The following is a 16,192-nucleotide window of genomic DNA, read 5'->3' on the forward strand; positions in this document are numbered from 1 at the left end:
CATAAGCCACGAATTAACAGCTTCTTCACTGTAAAGAGCTCTAAAGCTAAAAGACTAGTGGTTCAATAGCCCTATTAAGAGGTCCTTGAGGTGTGTGAGATGTTCGAAGTTGGTGGGAAGTGTCTGGCGTTCCATGGGCCAATGTTGTATGGGGCGAAGGTCTTGCGGGTGTGGGATCCCAAGAGTAGGAAGGTGTCGATGATGGAGGATGGTCAGGTTGTGACTGTGGAGGATGACAATGATGAGGGTGTGGACAATGTTCCCTCAGAGCTTGTGGAACAAGAGTGCTATTTTGTGCACTATCAGGGATGGAAATCGACGTGGGATGAATGGATTGGACCGGATAGGATCCATGAGTATAACGAGGAAAACTTGGCATTGAAGAAATCTCTAGTTGAAGAAGCTAGAAACGCCAAGAGGCTGCAACAGGAACAGCACAAGAAGAAGAAGGGTACCGGTCTAGGACCAGGGAGGAGAAGTAAGCACGATATTGCCAAGGGAATTACTGCGGGCAAGAAAGCTGCAACGGCCACTAATGGTGTGAGCAATGCTAATAATACTACCACATTGGGGAACCCAGAGGATGGAGCGGGGCGAACGTGGAGCCAAAGTGGTATTGGAGCAGCGGTGGGCTCATCAGCATCTCAGTTTACCGCACCACGTATTGTGCTACACATTCCGGTCAAGTTGAAGTCGCTGCAGGTAGACGACTGGGAATTTGTGACCAAGGATAAGAAGATCTGCCAATTGCCCTCGCCAACAGTTACTGTAGATAAAACGTTGACCTCCTACGAAGAAGCGATGAGCAAGAAGCTTGAATCGCCCGCTTTGCAATCGCAACTATCAGAATACTGCTCAGGTCTGCGATTATATTTCGAAAGAAGCTTGCCCATCCTGCTGCTGTATCGATTGGAGAGGTTACAATACGATGAAGTGCTCAAAAAACAGAAATTTAAAGACGTCTCATTCTGCAACATTTACGGACCAATTCACCTTCTCAGGCTCTTGAGTGTCCTGCCAGAACTCATGACTGCGACCACGGCGGACTCTCAAAGCTGCCAGTTGATTGTAAAGCAGACGGAATCCCTATTTGAATGGCTGGTAGTCAATATTGATGATCTCTTCGACTTACAAAACTGCAGGGGCTACTATATAAATACTTCAAGTCAGTACGAAGGCGTAGCATTGGGTATGTAGATAAATAATATACAAGAGAATAACATGGACATTTTAATGTAAACTCGACAGAAATTCGAATTTTTTTCAATTTCTTTCAATTTTCGTAGTTCTCCAGTAGCGCCAGTTGCTAATTGTTAAATAAATCAGACCATCCATATTAAACAAACAATTGTAAAGAAATCGAAAACAGACACACAAGGGCTCCGGCCATCAAAGAATTGAACAAGGAAGGATGTCTCATGATGAATTACCGGGTCTTGGCCATTTCAAGCACGAAGCGGGTTCTGAGATGAGCCATCAGGCATATGGAGTGGATGGGCCCCCTTCAGATTCACACATACTATCAGCAAGCACTAGCGGTAGGTTTAAATGTCCGCATCCGGCTTGTGATAAGTCATTCACAAGACAGGAGCACCTGTCACGTCACAAGCTGAACCATTGGCCTAAGGAAATCTTCAAATGCTCGTATGTATTCCCGAATACTGGACTAGCTTGTAACAGAACTTTTGTGAGGAAAGATTTACTTGCAAGACACGTAAAGAGGCATACAAAGATGGGTGGTCGACTTCAGAGTAACTCCACATCGATTGGGGACTTTCTCCCTAGAAGTCAGTCAACTAGTTCTATAACGACTCCACCAACTACAGGTGCTGCTGGTTCAGCTCCTCCCAATTTACTGCCCCCACAACACGTGCAGTTCACAAACTTCGGCCCAAGCTATCAGTCACCCATGAATGAGAACCCTTCAGTCGCTCCGGACAGAAGTCAAAGCTCATATCAGAATTTAAATCGTCAGCAGGACTACTATCCTACACAGAATAATAGCGATTCGCGTAACAAAAATAATAATGGACAGAATGTAAACCAGTTTTTCAATTGGTTATTTGAAAACGGTAACGGATCCACTGGGCAACCGCACAATGGTTACGCAGCAAATGAAAGAAATCCAATAAACGCGTCTTCGTTACCTACAACAGCAGCTGGGATGCCAAACAAACAGCTTCCACAGCCAAATAATTCTCCAACAACCCAGTCCTTTAGTCCCAACTCCTATCAAGTATACGGTTTCGCTCAGAGCGGTAGTCCTCAGTCTCAACCGCAAGGTCCGCAACTTCCACAAGCTCCAAAATCACAGCAAGGTCCTTCTGGAGCAGAGGCATTAGCAACTCCTGCAAGTGTAACGAAGATGCAAGATTTATTTTCCATTGATTTTCTCAGTAATGATCCATTGCAAACTTTCATGCAAGAATTAGCAGAGACAAAAGCAACTTCTCAGGATAATAATCTCTTTGATAAGGAAAACATCGGCTCATCATCGGTTTCACCGTCACTTTCAGAATCTGCCCTCAAGAACAATTCTAAATTACAGAAATTTAGCGCACGTCGTTGTAGTATGAAAGACAACTTGTTAGTTCAAAAATCAAACATTGATGAGCTACAAAAGCAAATCGAAAATGATAAGATTTCACATCGTTACAAACAAAGGGTTTTGTTCTCGATGAAAACGGTCCCGTCTTTTTTCCACGCCGATCCAAAAACCAAATACAATTTCTCTCAAGAGAAAAGCGAAGAATTATATGATATCATCCCAGAGCTGCGAGAGGTTCCTATGGACAACCTTAAGAAATCGTTGCGTTCATTTTGGTCCAACTTTCACACACAATATGGCCTTTTGCATAAACCATCATTTCACATTGATGAACAACCACCTATTTTGATTTTAGCCATGATAATGGTGGGGGCTTCTTTCCTTGAAAGTGATTATCGAGAGACTATTAGTGATATTATATGTGCGCCACTAAGATGGATCTATTTTTCTCATGATGACTTTCAACCACCTTCGAAGACGTACATCATACAGAGCCTTTTGCTGGTTGAAGGTTACGAAAAAACCTGTACCAATAGATACTTGCATGAAAGATCGTACCTTCATCATGGTACTACGATTCAACTTCTAAGAAGAACACCATCATTAGGAGGGCATCCCTTGATACTGAAGACTGAAGAAAAACCCAACGGCTGGCAAGACCCCGAACAAGTATATCGCCAGTGGATTGATTTCGAAATGTTGAAAAGGGTGGCATTTTACGCGTTTTACATGGACACAACACATGCTGTTGTTTTCGGATACCTTAACCTGTTTATTAATTGCAATCAGATCCAATTGACTCTACCCTGTTCAGACATAGTTTGGGAGTCATACGACTTGAGTTGTGAGACGCTGCTGGAGTATGGTTTTGAAAAAGAGCCTAAGACCTTTTTATCTGCCCTCAAACAACTTATGGGTGAGGCAGTCCAAACCTTGCAGAACGTTCGAAACCCTCTGACGAGACACCAGACCCAGGAACTTAAAAATTGGGATATGAAAAGTACTTTGGGCAAAAAGGTACTGTTGGCAGGCATAATTTCAACAATGTTCCAATGCCAAGAGAGCAATGAGGGCGACCTATTTGCTACGACTATCAAGTGCAATCTAGGTATGGGTAATGAAAACATGTCCTGGCAAGACATTTTCTCATTCGCTCTCGATTATTGGCTTTATCAAATACAAGGAAGCTGTACTGAGGCAAATGACTGTTTTATCGACTGTGCAAGAGGAACACTAAGCCGTGGACAAAGCCAAGAGCCAAACCTTCCTAAATCTGACTACGTTAATAGTATGGGTGCAGACGTCAACACACTCGGCAGAATCAATGATCCCGGTTGTAAAATTCCCGAATACCACATGGCACAAGTTATTTTGAGGATATTCCACTATGACTATTACATTTACGGGGGTGCGCCCTGGAGGATGAATGTCAGATCTGGAATTGAAGAATATGACCTTGTCTCTAGAAGAATTCTCCAATTTGCATCCGACACAAAGACTGGTAGTGTCGCAATGGTTTATGCTTATCAGCTCTTGTTCGAAATGTTCATAGATCGGGAAACGGAAACGGGGAGCGTAGCAAACAAGTCATACAATGTGAATTCCGATAACTGCATCACAAGGCCAAATACTATTGCTTTGCTCGCACTGCTGGTATGGTCTTACAACTTCGCCCTATATGGTCCGGAAACCTCGATATGGATAAACCCATCAGTAGATGATTCACAGAAGGATTTACAAATGCAAGAAACAGGCACTACTGATGATGCGGCGGCCTTATCGAATAAAAAGCTCAAAGATGAATATATTCCCAAGGAACCTTTTGAAGAATATCTGGCTAGAATGTACCGGGTGCTGAATGTCGAAACCTCTTCGACTGACCCTATCTCGTACCATCATGAGATACTTCGCAAGGCGCAGATGCTGGCAAGTGTGCCAGGCACTAACCACCTTTGTGGAATGATGAAGTTCATGAAAGAAATCTTCGAGAACGGCTACTGGGATTTAGGACGTGAGTTCGCCAAACTATTTGATAATTGCTTTGAGCGGTGTCTAGGCAAGTCTTCTCCAACTTGTGAGAGTATGTATAAGGTATGAGCTCTCATTTACATTGCACCTTCGAAGGCAGAGGCCTCTGCTGGTATCAGGGCCTTCCTATAATTAATAGTATATAATCAAAAGCCAGTCTCACTAGGCGATCTTTATCCTTTCATACTTTGATTCGATGTCGAATAAGAATAATTTGAGATGGAAATTTTCTAAGCTGCTCGCGCAGCCAGTAACCTTTCAGCTTTTCGATGACAGTACGTTAAGGCAATCTTCAAGCCATTGGAAATTGGGCAGAGTGCTTTTACCTCTATAATATTTCTCATTGTCTTTTCGCAGTCTAAAAACTGATAGTGGATTTGTACGGGAATGGGTCCTATGCAATAATACAGGTCATTCTTAAAAATGGAACAAGTTAACTCGTACAGTAGAAAAAAAGCTTCAGCAGGTGGAAATCTTACAAAAAATATGCCACTCTTCTGACTCCAGAACAACGAAAACTTCAAGATCCATATTGCTGTATTGGAGAACCTGGAGGCCAGACTCAATCGCCTAATGGACAAGTTGGTGGTCAACCAATTTTAAGATATGATGACTTTATCAAATTAATCACAAGCTCAAAAAGGCTTTACTCCAACTTTACCGACCATTCCTTTGATTTGAATCAAATACCGTCACATACATTTGGTTGCATATTCTTTGCCATGGATGAGAACAATAAGGGCTACATGACAATTAATGACTGGTTCCACTTCAACAATCTTTTGGAAAATGATAATTTCCATCTCATTATGCTATTTGAGTTCTTCAGGAAGTTTGATGTTGCAAGAATAAAGGCTCGAAAAAAATTGATGGAAGGGCAAAGGCGGTTGGGGACTCTATCATCTTCACGTATAAGTGTTGATGATATTCGAATCAAGTCGATCAACTACGCTAGCAAGTCCCTGAGCTTCGATGAGCTACTGTTGAATATCAATCAGTTCAAGGAGACGATTAACCTTCTGCATGATAGTGTACAGGACGATTTCATACAAAAAAATAACCTCTTTCTGGATTGGAATGAATTCAAGTTTCTTAAATTTTATGAATCATACCCATTTGGCCAGAAAGAGGGTCCTCATCTGAGTTTGAACTCTATCGTAACAATTCTGCAAAATGACCTGAAAAATGAGAAGTTATTTGTGGGATTTGATAGGTTATCTCATATCGATCCAAATAAGGACTGTCTGACACTGAACAAGAATCAACTTGTCTACCTTTTGAAGTTGTTTTATTCGCATAGGATTTCGGCAGATGTTTTTGAATCTCTTAATCTCACCAATACCACACTAATTAAATCCAATAACACCTCAATTGCCTTCAATGTCTTCAAAGACATATTTTATTTATTCCAGAACTTTGATTTATTGAATCAGGCTCTGATCAAAAATGCTACTATGAATGACTTCTCTGAACGTGATCTGAGAGAGTATGTTATCACCAAAGCTCATTTCATGGATGTTTTGAATACACAGTACAACAAGGTTAATAATATCACTGAGTTTTCACCATCACAGATCAATCTGCTTTTTTCGATAGTGGCGAACTCTAAAATGAATAACAGACTAAAAGAACTGCATTTACATCATCAAGATAACAGCATCGAGAAGTTCATTCAAAATGACTACGCTCACGGGATAAGTGGATCTGAAAAACAGCTGGAATTCTTCAACACAAACTATCAAGAGCTGGCTGGCACATTCGATCAGGACTCCACGTTGAAAAAACTATCTCAGGCATCTACCGGACTATTTGAACTTTTCTTGGCTAAAACTGACAAGGCCACTATAGCTTCCAATCTGACAACAGAGGATTTTATGAAAATTTTGAACCCAAATTATCTAAATGATATCGTGCATCAAATGGAGCTTCGCAAAATTCAAGAGTCATCACTGTACACCAATTATTACTTTTATCCAATATTTGACTCGCTCTATAACTTCTCTCTGGGGTCGATCGCTGGATGTATTGGCGCTACTATAGTTTATCCTATCGATCTGGTTAAGACTAGGTTGCAAGCCCAGAGATCATCGTCGCAATACAAAAATTCTATTGACTGTTTTACAAAAATCTTATCTCGCGAGGGTATTAAAGGTCTATATTCTGGTCTGGGCCCTCAATTGATGGGTGTAGCACCCGAGAAGGCCATTAAACTGGCAGTCAATGATCTCATGAGAAAAACTTTGACCGACAAGAATGGGAAATTAAGTCTTCCTGCTGAGATTGCTTCGGGGGCTTGTGCTGGGGCTTGCCAGGTCCTCTTCACAAATCCACTGGAAGTTGTCAAAATTAGATTGCAGGTCAGATCAGAGTATGCCACTGAAAACTTGGCTCAAGCTCAGATAACGGCAACAGGGATCATTAAAAGACTTGGCTTACGTGGGTTGTACAGAGGGGTTACTGCATGTTTAATGAGGGACGTGCCGTTTTCGGCCATTTATTTCCCGACTTATGCTCATATCAAGCGTGATCTTTTCAACTTCGATCCTCAAGATGAATCCAAACGTAGTAGATTGAAGACTTGGGAATTGCTGCTATCTGGTGGGCTGGCTGGGATGCCTGCTGCTTATTTGACCACTCCCTGCGATGTGATAAAAACTAGATTACAAATCGACCCTAGGAGAGGAGAGACCCACTATAAAGGTATCCTACATGCTGCACGTACAATTTTGAAAGAGGAAAGCTTCAGAAGTTTCTTTCGAGGAGGAGGAGCTCGCGTTTTAAGAAGTTCCCCCCAATTTGGTTTCACTTTAGCGGCCTATGAGTTATTCAAAAACTTGTATCCTCTTCCCAACGAAGAGAAGTTAGCAAATAAAGACGTTGATGAAACACCAACCGTTACCAACTCATTTACGACATTTTTCAGCGACCTAAGCTCTTCATCAAAATCAAACAAGCATGCTCCTCCTCAACCGAAATTCTTCAGCCCGACAGTCGATCCTTACAGCAGTAACTACTTGAACTACTATTATAAGAGCTGTCAAGTAGCCAAGGTATTCATGGACCTGGACAATAATTTCTCGAGGTTCGATTTTACCGTCTACAGTAATTTCCATGACTATTTAAAGAAAATTGAACTTGATGGAAAGTGAACACGTATAAACCATTTTGTAAATAACTAATTCGTTCATTATAAGTCAAAGAGAATATTCCAAACTATCTTCTATAAAAAATTTGCAAATTTTCGTCATCCCAAGTGAACGTCCCATTCTCTACTACCTGGTTCAAATAGCTACTCTTGAATATGAACTGCCTTTCTTGTGGAGGAATCTTGTCGCAAGTCGCCTCCAAAAATCTGTGCTTAGTCTTTTTGTATATAATCTCCTGCGACTTCTTCTTGTCGTCGACTCTTTCCTGAGTAGTGGGGAAATCGAGTCTTCCAAAACCTGGTGGAGACTTTGACCTTTGTCTCAAATTTTCGAACTCACAAGTGTTGTCAGACAAGTCCTCTTCATGTTCGGCACCAACTTCAGGTGGTCGCCCACCAGCTCTATAAAATCTACTCAGCTTTAAAGATGCCAATCTCTTGCGGCCTCTTTTAATGAATTCCTCATCTTCATTAGCTCGGAAATCTTCCAAGATCCAGGCCTTGTTAGTTATCGGATTTACATTTAGCGAGACGAGAGGTTTCAGTCTCTTTGCAGGACTTTCTAAACACGTTCTTTTCCTTCTATCACCTTTTCTCGGTGAATTTTCTGATTTCAATGTATTAATGGATTGGAGTACGTTCCTGCATACCTCGAAATTGGGCTCGACATTATCCTTCGGCGGAAACAGCTGAAGATCTTCCTCTATCGACCTCAGAGAGTCCGGCAGGCTTTGGGTTCCCCTCAATGGTGAGCTCAAATCGGGCCCTTTATTATTCGGCTCGAGTCTAGTCGGTTCTTCTAACTTAACATTCCCATTCTTCAAAAGCTTATCTCTAGCTGTTTGATCAAACTGAGTCAGCAAATAATCATCTGTGTCACTCTCCAATTCTTGAACATTCTCCTTGTCATCTAAACCCTCAGATTTCAGTCCTACCTCTAGTTGCAGTTGTAATACTTTCTCTTCGATTAGTCTAGTAACATCGCTCTGAACTGCCAGCAATTCCTTCAAATCAAGCTCCAATAAAACCTCCAGCTTTGATCGTAGTACCATAGCAGACGCTAGCCATGTACCAGCAGTCTTCTAATCATTAACCGCGATGTCTGCTGAAGTCGTATTAAGTCGATGTAGATAAAAGTTTACGCGATGCGCGTATATTACCACTTAGTTCAGCCGTAAGCTCATATTCGAATAATAAATCATAGAGGTACGAGGAACCATTAGATCTTGTTGACTATCATAAAGAAAGGCCTAAAGGTGGATGGTATTTCAATGTCATTACACAGCTATCTGAGCGATGTTTATGGTTCTGGCTCATCCAAAAAGAAGGGCAAAGGGAAGGATAAGAAGAAGACCAGCTCGAATTCTAGCAGCTCCGTGATCATTAAGGAGAGCTCTCAGACTGTTTTCGTAAATAATTCTAAAGACTCCAACGTCTCAGTTTTACCTCGAAGGGACAGCAACAAGAAATTATGGAAGAATTTAGATACCGATGAAGTTACCACTAGTGGGTTGGGAACTTTAAATGTGACTAAATTATCATCCGGAGCACATGCTGGTTTACAAACAGCGGCACAAGTGGAAGAGCAGACTAAGGCCAAAGAAGCCCGAGATAAGGAACTCAGTTCAAGAAGCGTAAAGAATTCAAAGACTGTCTACAGAGATGAAAGAGGTCGTAAGATCGAGAATTACCAGGAGCACTTGGATCAGGAGCGGGAAGCAGAAGATTTACGAGAACGCCTTAAGAATAAGAAAATGCAAGAGATAAACATGGGGGAAATTCAACTGTACATGAAGGAGCACTCATTGAGCGAAGTACCTGTGGTAGAGAGACACGATACACTGGCATCCGAAGATCCCGAAGGTCTCTTTAAGGGCAAAGGAGACTCAGTGGTTGTACCAAGGTCTTTTTTGGGAAGAAGGCTTTACGATAAATTGTGCCCAGAGAATCGATTTGATATATCACCAGGGTACAGATGGGATGGTGTAGACAGATCGAACGGTTTTGAGAAAAAATGGTTCGCCAAGCAGGATGAATTGAATGAGAAACGAGTGCAAAACTACACATTACAAGAAGATGAGTGATAGCTCTGCAGCGCCGAGATGTAAAATATATACAATATATATAATAATGACTGAAAGTTCAATTTTCAGCTGCGGCAGGTTTCGAATCTTTTGGCTCTTGCTTTTTAGAATCCTCACCTCTGGAATGACTTCCCATGCTTTTGTGACCATCAGGACGGCGGTCAGTCGTCCGACCTTCGCTTCTTTGATTGCTCATGTTTTTTCTGACATTCTTACCTTTAACAGCATTTCTCAAGCCGTTAGTTGCCTTTTCATCAACCTTTGGAGGCTCTTGATGGGCTTGGTTTGGTAAAGGAAAAGGGAAAGGTGGTTGTCCGTTCATGGGATGAATTGGGTTAGCATACGGTGGCTGCATTGGGACGAAGGGCTGTTGAACAAAACCCGGTGGTAAGTGGTACGGTAAGCCACCATTTGGTTGGGATCCCGATGGTGCCACGTTCTGAGGGTAAAAACCACCATTTGAATATTGGTTCACCACCGCGTTGTACAGTGTATTGGCAGACATAGTATTGGCACCACCCGCATTGGGCCCACTTGCCGGGATATTTTCCAAGTTTGAAACGGCAGGCTTTTGATCTTTAGTTTTAGGCTCAGCTTTTTTCAACTTAGGCTTTGTGGAATTTTCGCCGTCAGGTTTCTTGATATGAGTCAAAAGATCGTGAGCTCTTTGTTTCTTAATATCCACAACTCTCGCTCTCTGAGCAGCAGTGGAGCCCTTAATTGTTTTCTTTTGCTCGGTGGCTTCCTTTGAAGCCTTCGAATGGTAAATGAATTGTCTGTTGGTAATATTCAATAGGAATGAAGCATCAAGACCTAGACCACGATTGGTTCTCAATCTGCCGCCAAACTTGTTAGCAGCAACAATCTCATTATCGAAGAGGACTTGAATGGATAATCTCGACCCAAGAGTTGTGTAACCAACGACTGTACCTTTAGAGAACAGTGGCACTTTCCCAGAATCTTGAACATAAACAACACGATCACCCAAATCAAATTTCTGTCCGCGTAGCATGGCAAATGAAGTCTTGGGGTCAAGCACAGCATCGCATGGCACTTTAGCCAACTGCTTTTTCTCCACCTTATCCAGATATGAAGAATATGTTAAAATATGTTCTTCGACAGCCTGCATAGAAACCTTCGTCAAAGAGTCACTTTCCAAAGAGACTTTAACAAACTTCTCTGTGGCCGTCTTTAGCCATTTCTTGACATCCTCCAGAATCCGGTCTGATTTATCATTCGTGAGCTCTGGATACAGTTCCCCAATAGAAGGAATATTACTGCGAGTCTGAGAAAGTCTTGTGAAGAAATCATGAAACGTCCTTCTGTAATCCTCAATCAACTGAATAGCCAAAGAGGAAAACTCCCAACCCCTGGGATTCCGTCTCGCATATCCAAGTACTTTTTCATGACGAGCTTCGAATTTGATTGGAATACCAACATTGGTGTGCCTTCCAGAAGAGTTTGCAACTAAAAATTTGGCAGTAATCTTAGACAAAAACAGTGGATGTAGTTGTAACCTTTTCGACACAACAAAAGATGGGAAGTACTTGACTAAAGAATTATCGATCTTTGCTCTTTCCTTACCAATAGTGGGTTCCGATCTAGATGATGCCTTCTTCACAGTTAACTTGAGTCTGGTGCTAGTACTGAAACCATCAATTATGGCTTCCCCACCATAGGCGTAATCACCGAGGAAAATGACATGCGAACCTTGAGGAAACTCCTGATCGATCGGAGCAGGCTCTCTCTCAATGAATCTTTCATCCTCATTCGCAACTGAATCTACCATGAGTTGCAACGGGTAGTATTCAGGTTCAGAACTAAACATTTTGACGAATGCACCCCTCGCATTTCTCGCTAGATCAGTAACAGGCAAAACTTTTACTATGGCATTTACTTTTTTCAAAGACACTGCCTTATCCTTGGAATAATTTCTGACTGTGGAAGACTTCAAAGACTTAAACAGTTTAACCTCTGAGTCATCTGCAGGCCTAATCACAATTTTGGCGTTCGAGGCTTCAGATTTCTCATAAACTTTATGTCCGTCAGTAATAGATACCAATTTTGATTCTCTTAGAAATGGCCATCTTGTGTAAACGACTTTGTTCAGAAAACGTTTACTCAAGTCCTCTAATGTCACGTTGTTCTCCTCATAGATATTTTGAACATTGAGAACCATAGACTGTTGCTTGGATGGCTGTTGGAAAACCCATGTTTCGTTATATGCTAATTCTCCTCGGAAAGGAACAGTTTCTAAACTTGGAAAACCGGCCAAAAGGTTTGGACCGACCTTAGCGCCAGGCAACAAACCATAACGAAATTGAGATTCTTCGATTTGTGGAGGAGTGAACTCTCTTTCAACACAGTGATCATGCTCAATATCTGAGAAGATACCACTCAAGGGACTCTTGTAAAGAACGTCAACTTGAGGGTTGAAATAGTATATCAAGTCTTTTCCGACCCCATTTCTTACTTTCTCTTCCGGAGAGAGTCTGGGCAAGTAAGGAGCCATGGCATCTATCAATCTATGTTCGTCGACAAATGATAGCAATACAACTGCTTCCCAATCAGCAGTCTTGCCATTTTTATCCAAATCAACCTCCTTTGGATAGAAATCACGAATAGGAGAGTTTTCATTGAACATTAGTGGTCTCAAAGCAGTTGGAATCAAGTTTTTGGATCTCTCTGGTAGAACAGCCATTAATTGCTGGAATGGCGTGAATGGATGGCCCTTCTCAAAAGAAATCACCTGGTCTAAACCAAGTTTCAAGTCAGAAATACGAGGAGAGTAGTGATGACGGTAGTACCAACCCCATGACTGACAACCCCTATAATAATAATACAACACCCATTGCAAACCTTCAACGTAGTTCTGGCATAACTTCGTGAGTTTTTCTGTTTCGTTGAAGCTGAAACCCAGTTTATCCTTATAGTATTTGTCTTTCCATTGTGCAAATCTCTCGTCGTAGACTTCCCTTTCATTGTCAAGCTCTTCTTGGTCCTCAACGAGGATAGCCTGCTGATATCTTTTTAAGGTTTTCCGTATTGATTTTTGACGTTGTTCAAATTCTTCATCGGTTTCTTCTGGGTTAATCGCATCAACGTCCACTTTCAAAGAATACGTATCCTTTGATCGAGAATGGGTAACAAATAGCCCCAATTGGAAGGCGAACTCTTTCAGGAACTCCAAGTTCTCTGTAATACGATCGTCATCCAGACTTAAAGTTGGTACATCTTCTTCAGCAAGATTTGGATGGAATCGTTGAGACATCACGTCAATCACCCAAGGTTTGACCAAACCGACAATTTTCTTTTGTTGTTTTAGTAGCAGTTTTTTACCCGTACGAGCTCTTTCTTTCTCACCTTCTAAAGAGATGTTTTCCAATTGCTGATTAAACCAATCGACATCGACATCTGAACGTTCGAAATTCATCTGTTCAAATTTGGATAAATATTCGAGCCAAACACCTAATCTTTCCAAATTGATCTGACCATGTTCGTTAATATAACCGTCAACATGTAACAATGCTTCTTTGAAAGTTTGTAATAAAACGGGGAAAGCACCTTTATTCAGGTGTAAGTCTGGCAAGTTTGGCAGAAAATCATTACCGATGACAAACATGACCAAGATAAAATCATCCAAGATACGTTCAAAATCGTAATCAAACTGTAATTCATCAGCAATCTCTTGAAACTCCAATTGCATGTATTCCCTAAGGATCGATATATGCAGCAAGTAGAAATTTTGATTTTCCAAGCTCTTAGCGGTGCTTGATCTTCTACCAAAAACGACTTCTTCTCTTAATAATGCAAAATGAGGATCGTGAACGGATAACCCTAACATGATAAGATCCGCATCCAACCCATAGATACAATGTCTTGTGTTGGAATCAAAATCTTTCTGGGCTCTCAAATTTCTGATGAAATCCATTATCTTGTGTTCACCTTCACCGGGCACTTCGTGACCGGAAAATATGACATCTATATCTCTCCACTTCGAATCGTTTGTAATTTTGTCATGAATGAAATACTGTAAATTCTTTGTCAATTTAGCCATAAACTCTGTACCTGGAGTAATAGAGTTAGAATCAAACGGTTCACCCTTCGGAATCTCTTCACCATTGGCCACGGCCTTTTCAAAGGCCTTCTCTGCATCCATTGCGGTTCTAAATCTACGCGCTCTCTGTTGATTCATCTTAGCACGAGGTGCCACACCGTCAATTGCCATATAGAACACTTTCTTAGGCTTTATGGTATGGAACAGATGGTCAATATACGCATAAATCTTGGCAAACACCTCTTCCTCTGTCATTCTCTTCGTCACATCGTCATCATTTCCATGTGTACAGTTATGCAGAATCGAATTCATATCCAAATAAAGATTATCAAACTCGGGTATCTGGCTTCCCTCGATAAGTTGTAAAATTAAAGGCCATCTTTCAGAGATGTACCTAAAGAATTTTGGAATACCCATTGTGCTTCAAAACAATAAATCTTCTATAATACAATACCAAAGGGAGTATAATTTTGTTCCCCACAATGATCCCCACAACAATGGCTTTTTTCTAGCAACAACAGTGAGAAAACCACAAATTATCGCGAACTGCTAGCAAATCCGCCAACTTTAATCACTTAAAACAGGACAATTCTGAGTAATTGAACTCTTTAACCGCTTTCAGCTGGAAGAAACTTGGTGTGTTAGTACAACTCTTGTCCAAGAGACGCGCCACCGCGAACTTGATTCTCAAAAAGTAAAACGGGTAACAAAAGAAGATCTCAGCCGTAATTGGTCTTATAATAATACTAGAAGAGCATTGAGCCTGCAGCTCAGTCCAAATATGATGGCACAGAGGTAGTGGACTAGTTTGACCAGCTTTCGAAGGGTTAAACAGGCGTAAAAGGATCATTTAGTTACAAATCACACATCACGAGGTGAGGAAAGCTTTTCAGCTTTAACTTGTAGCTATTCTAGCTGATCAACACCAGCTAAGGACACTCATCGAAGTAGGTTAGTGGGCCATTGAGAGTTTTAAGCTCTGTAAATGTTTAGTTTCAATAAGGCTTCGTCTGCAGGTGCTGGGACACCCAGTTCCACAGGTTTGTTTGGACAGAAACCGACCAATACAGGTGGTACTGGATTCAGTTTTGGTCAAAACACGGGAACGACTAGTACCAATGCCGGTAGTGGTACTGGATTCTCGTTTGGAGGAAGTCAAAATGCGAATGAGAATAAGGGCGGATTGTTTGGTAGTAAACCGGCGGGCACAGACACAGGAACAGGACTTTCGTTTGGCCAACAACAACCGCAACAAACTAGTACAAATACCGGTCTGTTTGGGAACAGCGGTACTAATACCAATACTGGTGGTCTGTTTGGAAGTGGAAACACCGGTACAGGGACAACCGGGGGCGGATTGTTCGGCTCCAAGCCATCTGGAAATACTGCTACTTCTTCTTTATTTGGTCAAAACAATACTACAACGAACCAGGGAGGCCTCTTCGGTAATTCAGGTACCAGCGGAGGGCTTTTTGGCTCTAAACCAGCTGGTAGCTCATTGTTCGGAAACACCAGTGCCGCGGGGCCAGCTGTGGGAGGTTCGCTGTTTGGGTCCCAGCAACCAGTACAGCAACAGTCCGCATTGCAGTCTATTGGGCAGTTAGGTATAACGCCTATGACCAAGATAATTGATCTCCCACCTCAGTTACGTCAGGAGATTGAACAGTTGGATCAGTACATACAAAGGCAGGTACAAATCTCTCAACATTTAAAAGCTGACACATCAGAACACAAAGAGCTAATCGATTCCATCCCGCGTGATATCGCCTACCTGCTCAAGACCGAATCTCTGGCAAGCCAGTCACTGACGGAAGACCTCAAGAAGATTTCCTCCATAAAAGAGATCACAGATCAAAGTATAGCCGATACACAAACTTTTTCGATGATATTACAACAATTACTCACGCCTGGCAGCAAGATCTCATCGATAGAGCTCGACAAGTTCTTCCATCACAGAATTCAACTGTATCAAGATAAACTAGATGACTACTTCCGCGTCCTATCTGATATTGAGAGCGCTGTTAATGGCATTGACACTGATGTACTCGGTGCCCATCCAAACTCTAGTTGGCTCACTAAAGGAGATGAGTCATCTGAATATCTCGATATTTTCGCCATCAAGACAGGAATAAATGCGGTGGTTTCCACCGTGATCGAAGAATTCAGCCTCTTCATGGACACAGCCGAGAGGGTCGCACAGATACACCAAAGAGTGAAAGAACTCACCGCAGAGAATTATATAAGGAGCTAAGAACGTCCATACACTTGCCATTGAATAGACTATTGTATCACTATTGCAAGTGTCCGGATACTACCTGGTTGATCCGGAC

The 16,192-nt window shown here is 41.8% G+C and overlaps 7 protein-coding genes across 7 annotated transcripts; 5 read left to right on the plus strand and 2 right to left on the minus strand.

The window, feature by feature from the left end:
• Window positions 1–99: 99 nt before the first annotated feature.
• EAF3 (Eaf3p) lies at window positions 100–1,197 on the plus strand (the record flags this gene model as incomplete). Its single annotated transcript, XM_003682076.1, has 1 exon — window positions 100–1,197. One exon carries the CDS (start codon window positions 100–102, stop codon window positions 1,195–1,197), a length of 1,098 nt encoding a protein of 365 aa, XP_003682124.1.
• Window positions 1,198–1,411: 214 nt separating this feature from the next.
• SDD4 (Sdd4p) lies at window positions 1,412–4,645 on the plus strand (the record flags this gene model as incomplete). Its single annotated transcript, XM_003682077.1, has 1 exon — window positions 1,412–4,645. One exon carries the CDS (start codon window positions 1,412–1,414, stop codon window positions 4,643–4,645), a length of 3,234 nt encoding a protein of 1,077 aa, XP_003682125.1.
• Window positions 4,646–5,298: 653 nt separating this feature from the next.
• AGC1 (citrin) lies at window positions 5,299–7,725 on the plus strand (the record flags this gene model as incomplete). The annotated part of the gene is made up of 1 exon (XM_003682078.1): window positions 5,299–7,725. The coding sequence occupies one exon, from the start codon at window positions 5,299–5,301 to the stop codon at window positions 7,723–7,725; it is 2,427 nt and encodes an 808-aa protein (XP_003682126.1).
• A 64-nt stretch (window positions 7,726–7,789) lies between these two features.
• SAE2 (ssDNA endodeoxyribonuclease SAE2) lies at window positions 7,790–8,773 on the minus strand (the record flags this gene model as incomplete). The annotated part of the gene is made up of 1 exon (XM_003682079.1): window positions 7,790–8,773. One exon carries the CDS (start codon window positions 8,771–8,773, stop codon window positions 7,790–7,792), a length of 984 nt encoding a protein of 327 aa, XP_003682127.1.
• A 219-nt stretch (window positions 8,774–8,992) lies between these two features.
• On the plus strand, window positions 8,993–9,805 carry BUD13 (Bud13p; the record flags this gene model as incomplete). Its single annotated transcript, XM_003682080.1, has 1 exon — window positions 8,993–9,805. One exon carries the CDS (start codon window positions 8,993–8,995, stop codon window positions 9,803–9,805), a length of 813 nt encoding a protein of 270 aa, XP_003682128.1.
• Window positions 9,806–9,863: 58 nt separating this feature from the next.
• XRN1 (chromatin-binding exonuclease XRN1) lies at window positions 9,864–14,279 on the minus strand (the record flags this gene model as incomplete). Its single annotated transcript, XM_003682081.1, has 1 exon — window positions 9,864–14,279. One exon carries the CDS (start codon window positions 14,277–14,279, stop codon window positions 9,864–9,866), a length of 4,416 nt encoding a protein of 1,471 aa, XP_003682129.1.
• Window positions 14,280–14,847: 568 nt separating this feature from the next.
• On the plus strand, window positions 14,848–16,113 carry NUP49 (FG-nucleoporin NUP49; the record flags this gene model as incomplete). Its single annotated transcript, XM_003682082.1, has 1 exon — window positions 14,848–16,113. The coding sequence occupies one exon, from the start codon at window positions 14,848–14,850 to the stop codon at window positions 16,111–16,113; it is 1,266 nt and encodes a 421-aa protein (XP_003682130.1).
• Between the last annotated feature and the right edge of the window lie 79 nt (window positions 16,114–16,192).

Source organism: Torulaspora delbrueckii, chromosome 6 (genome assembly GCF_000243375.1).
Source record: "Torulaspora delbrueckii CBS 1146 chromosome 6, complete genome".
Classification (NCBI taxonomy): domain Eukaryota; kingdom Fungi; phylum Ascomycota; class Saccharomycetes; order Saccharomycetales; family Saccharomycetaceae; genus Torulaspora; species Torulaspora delbrueckii.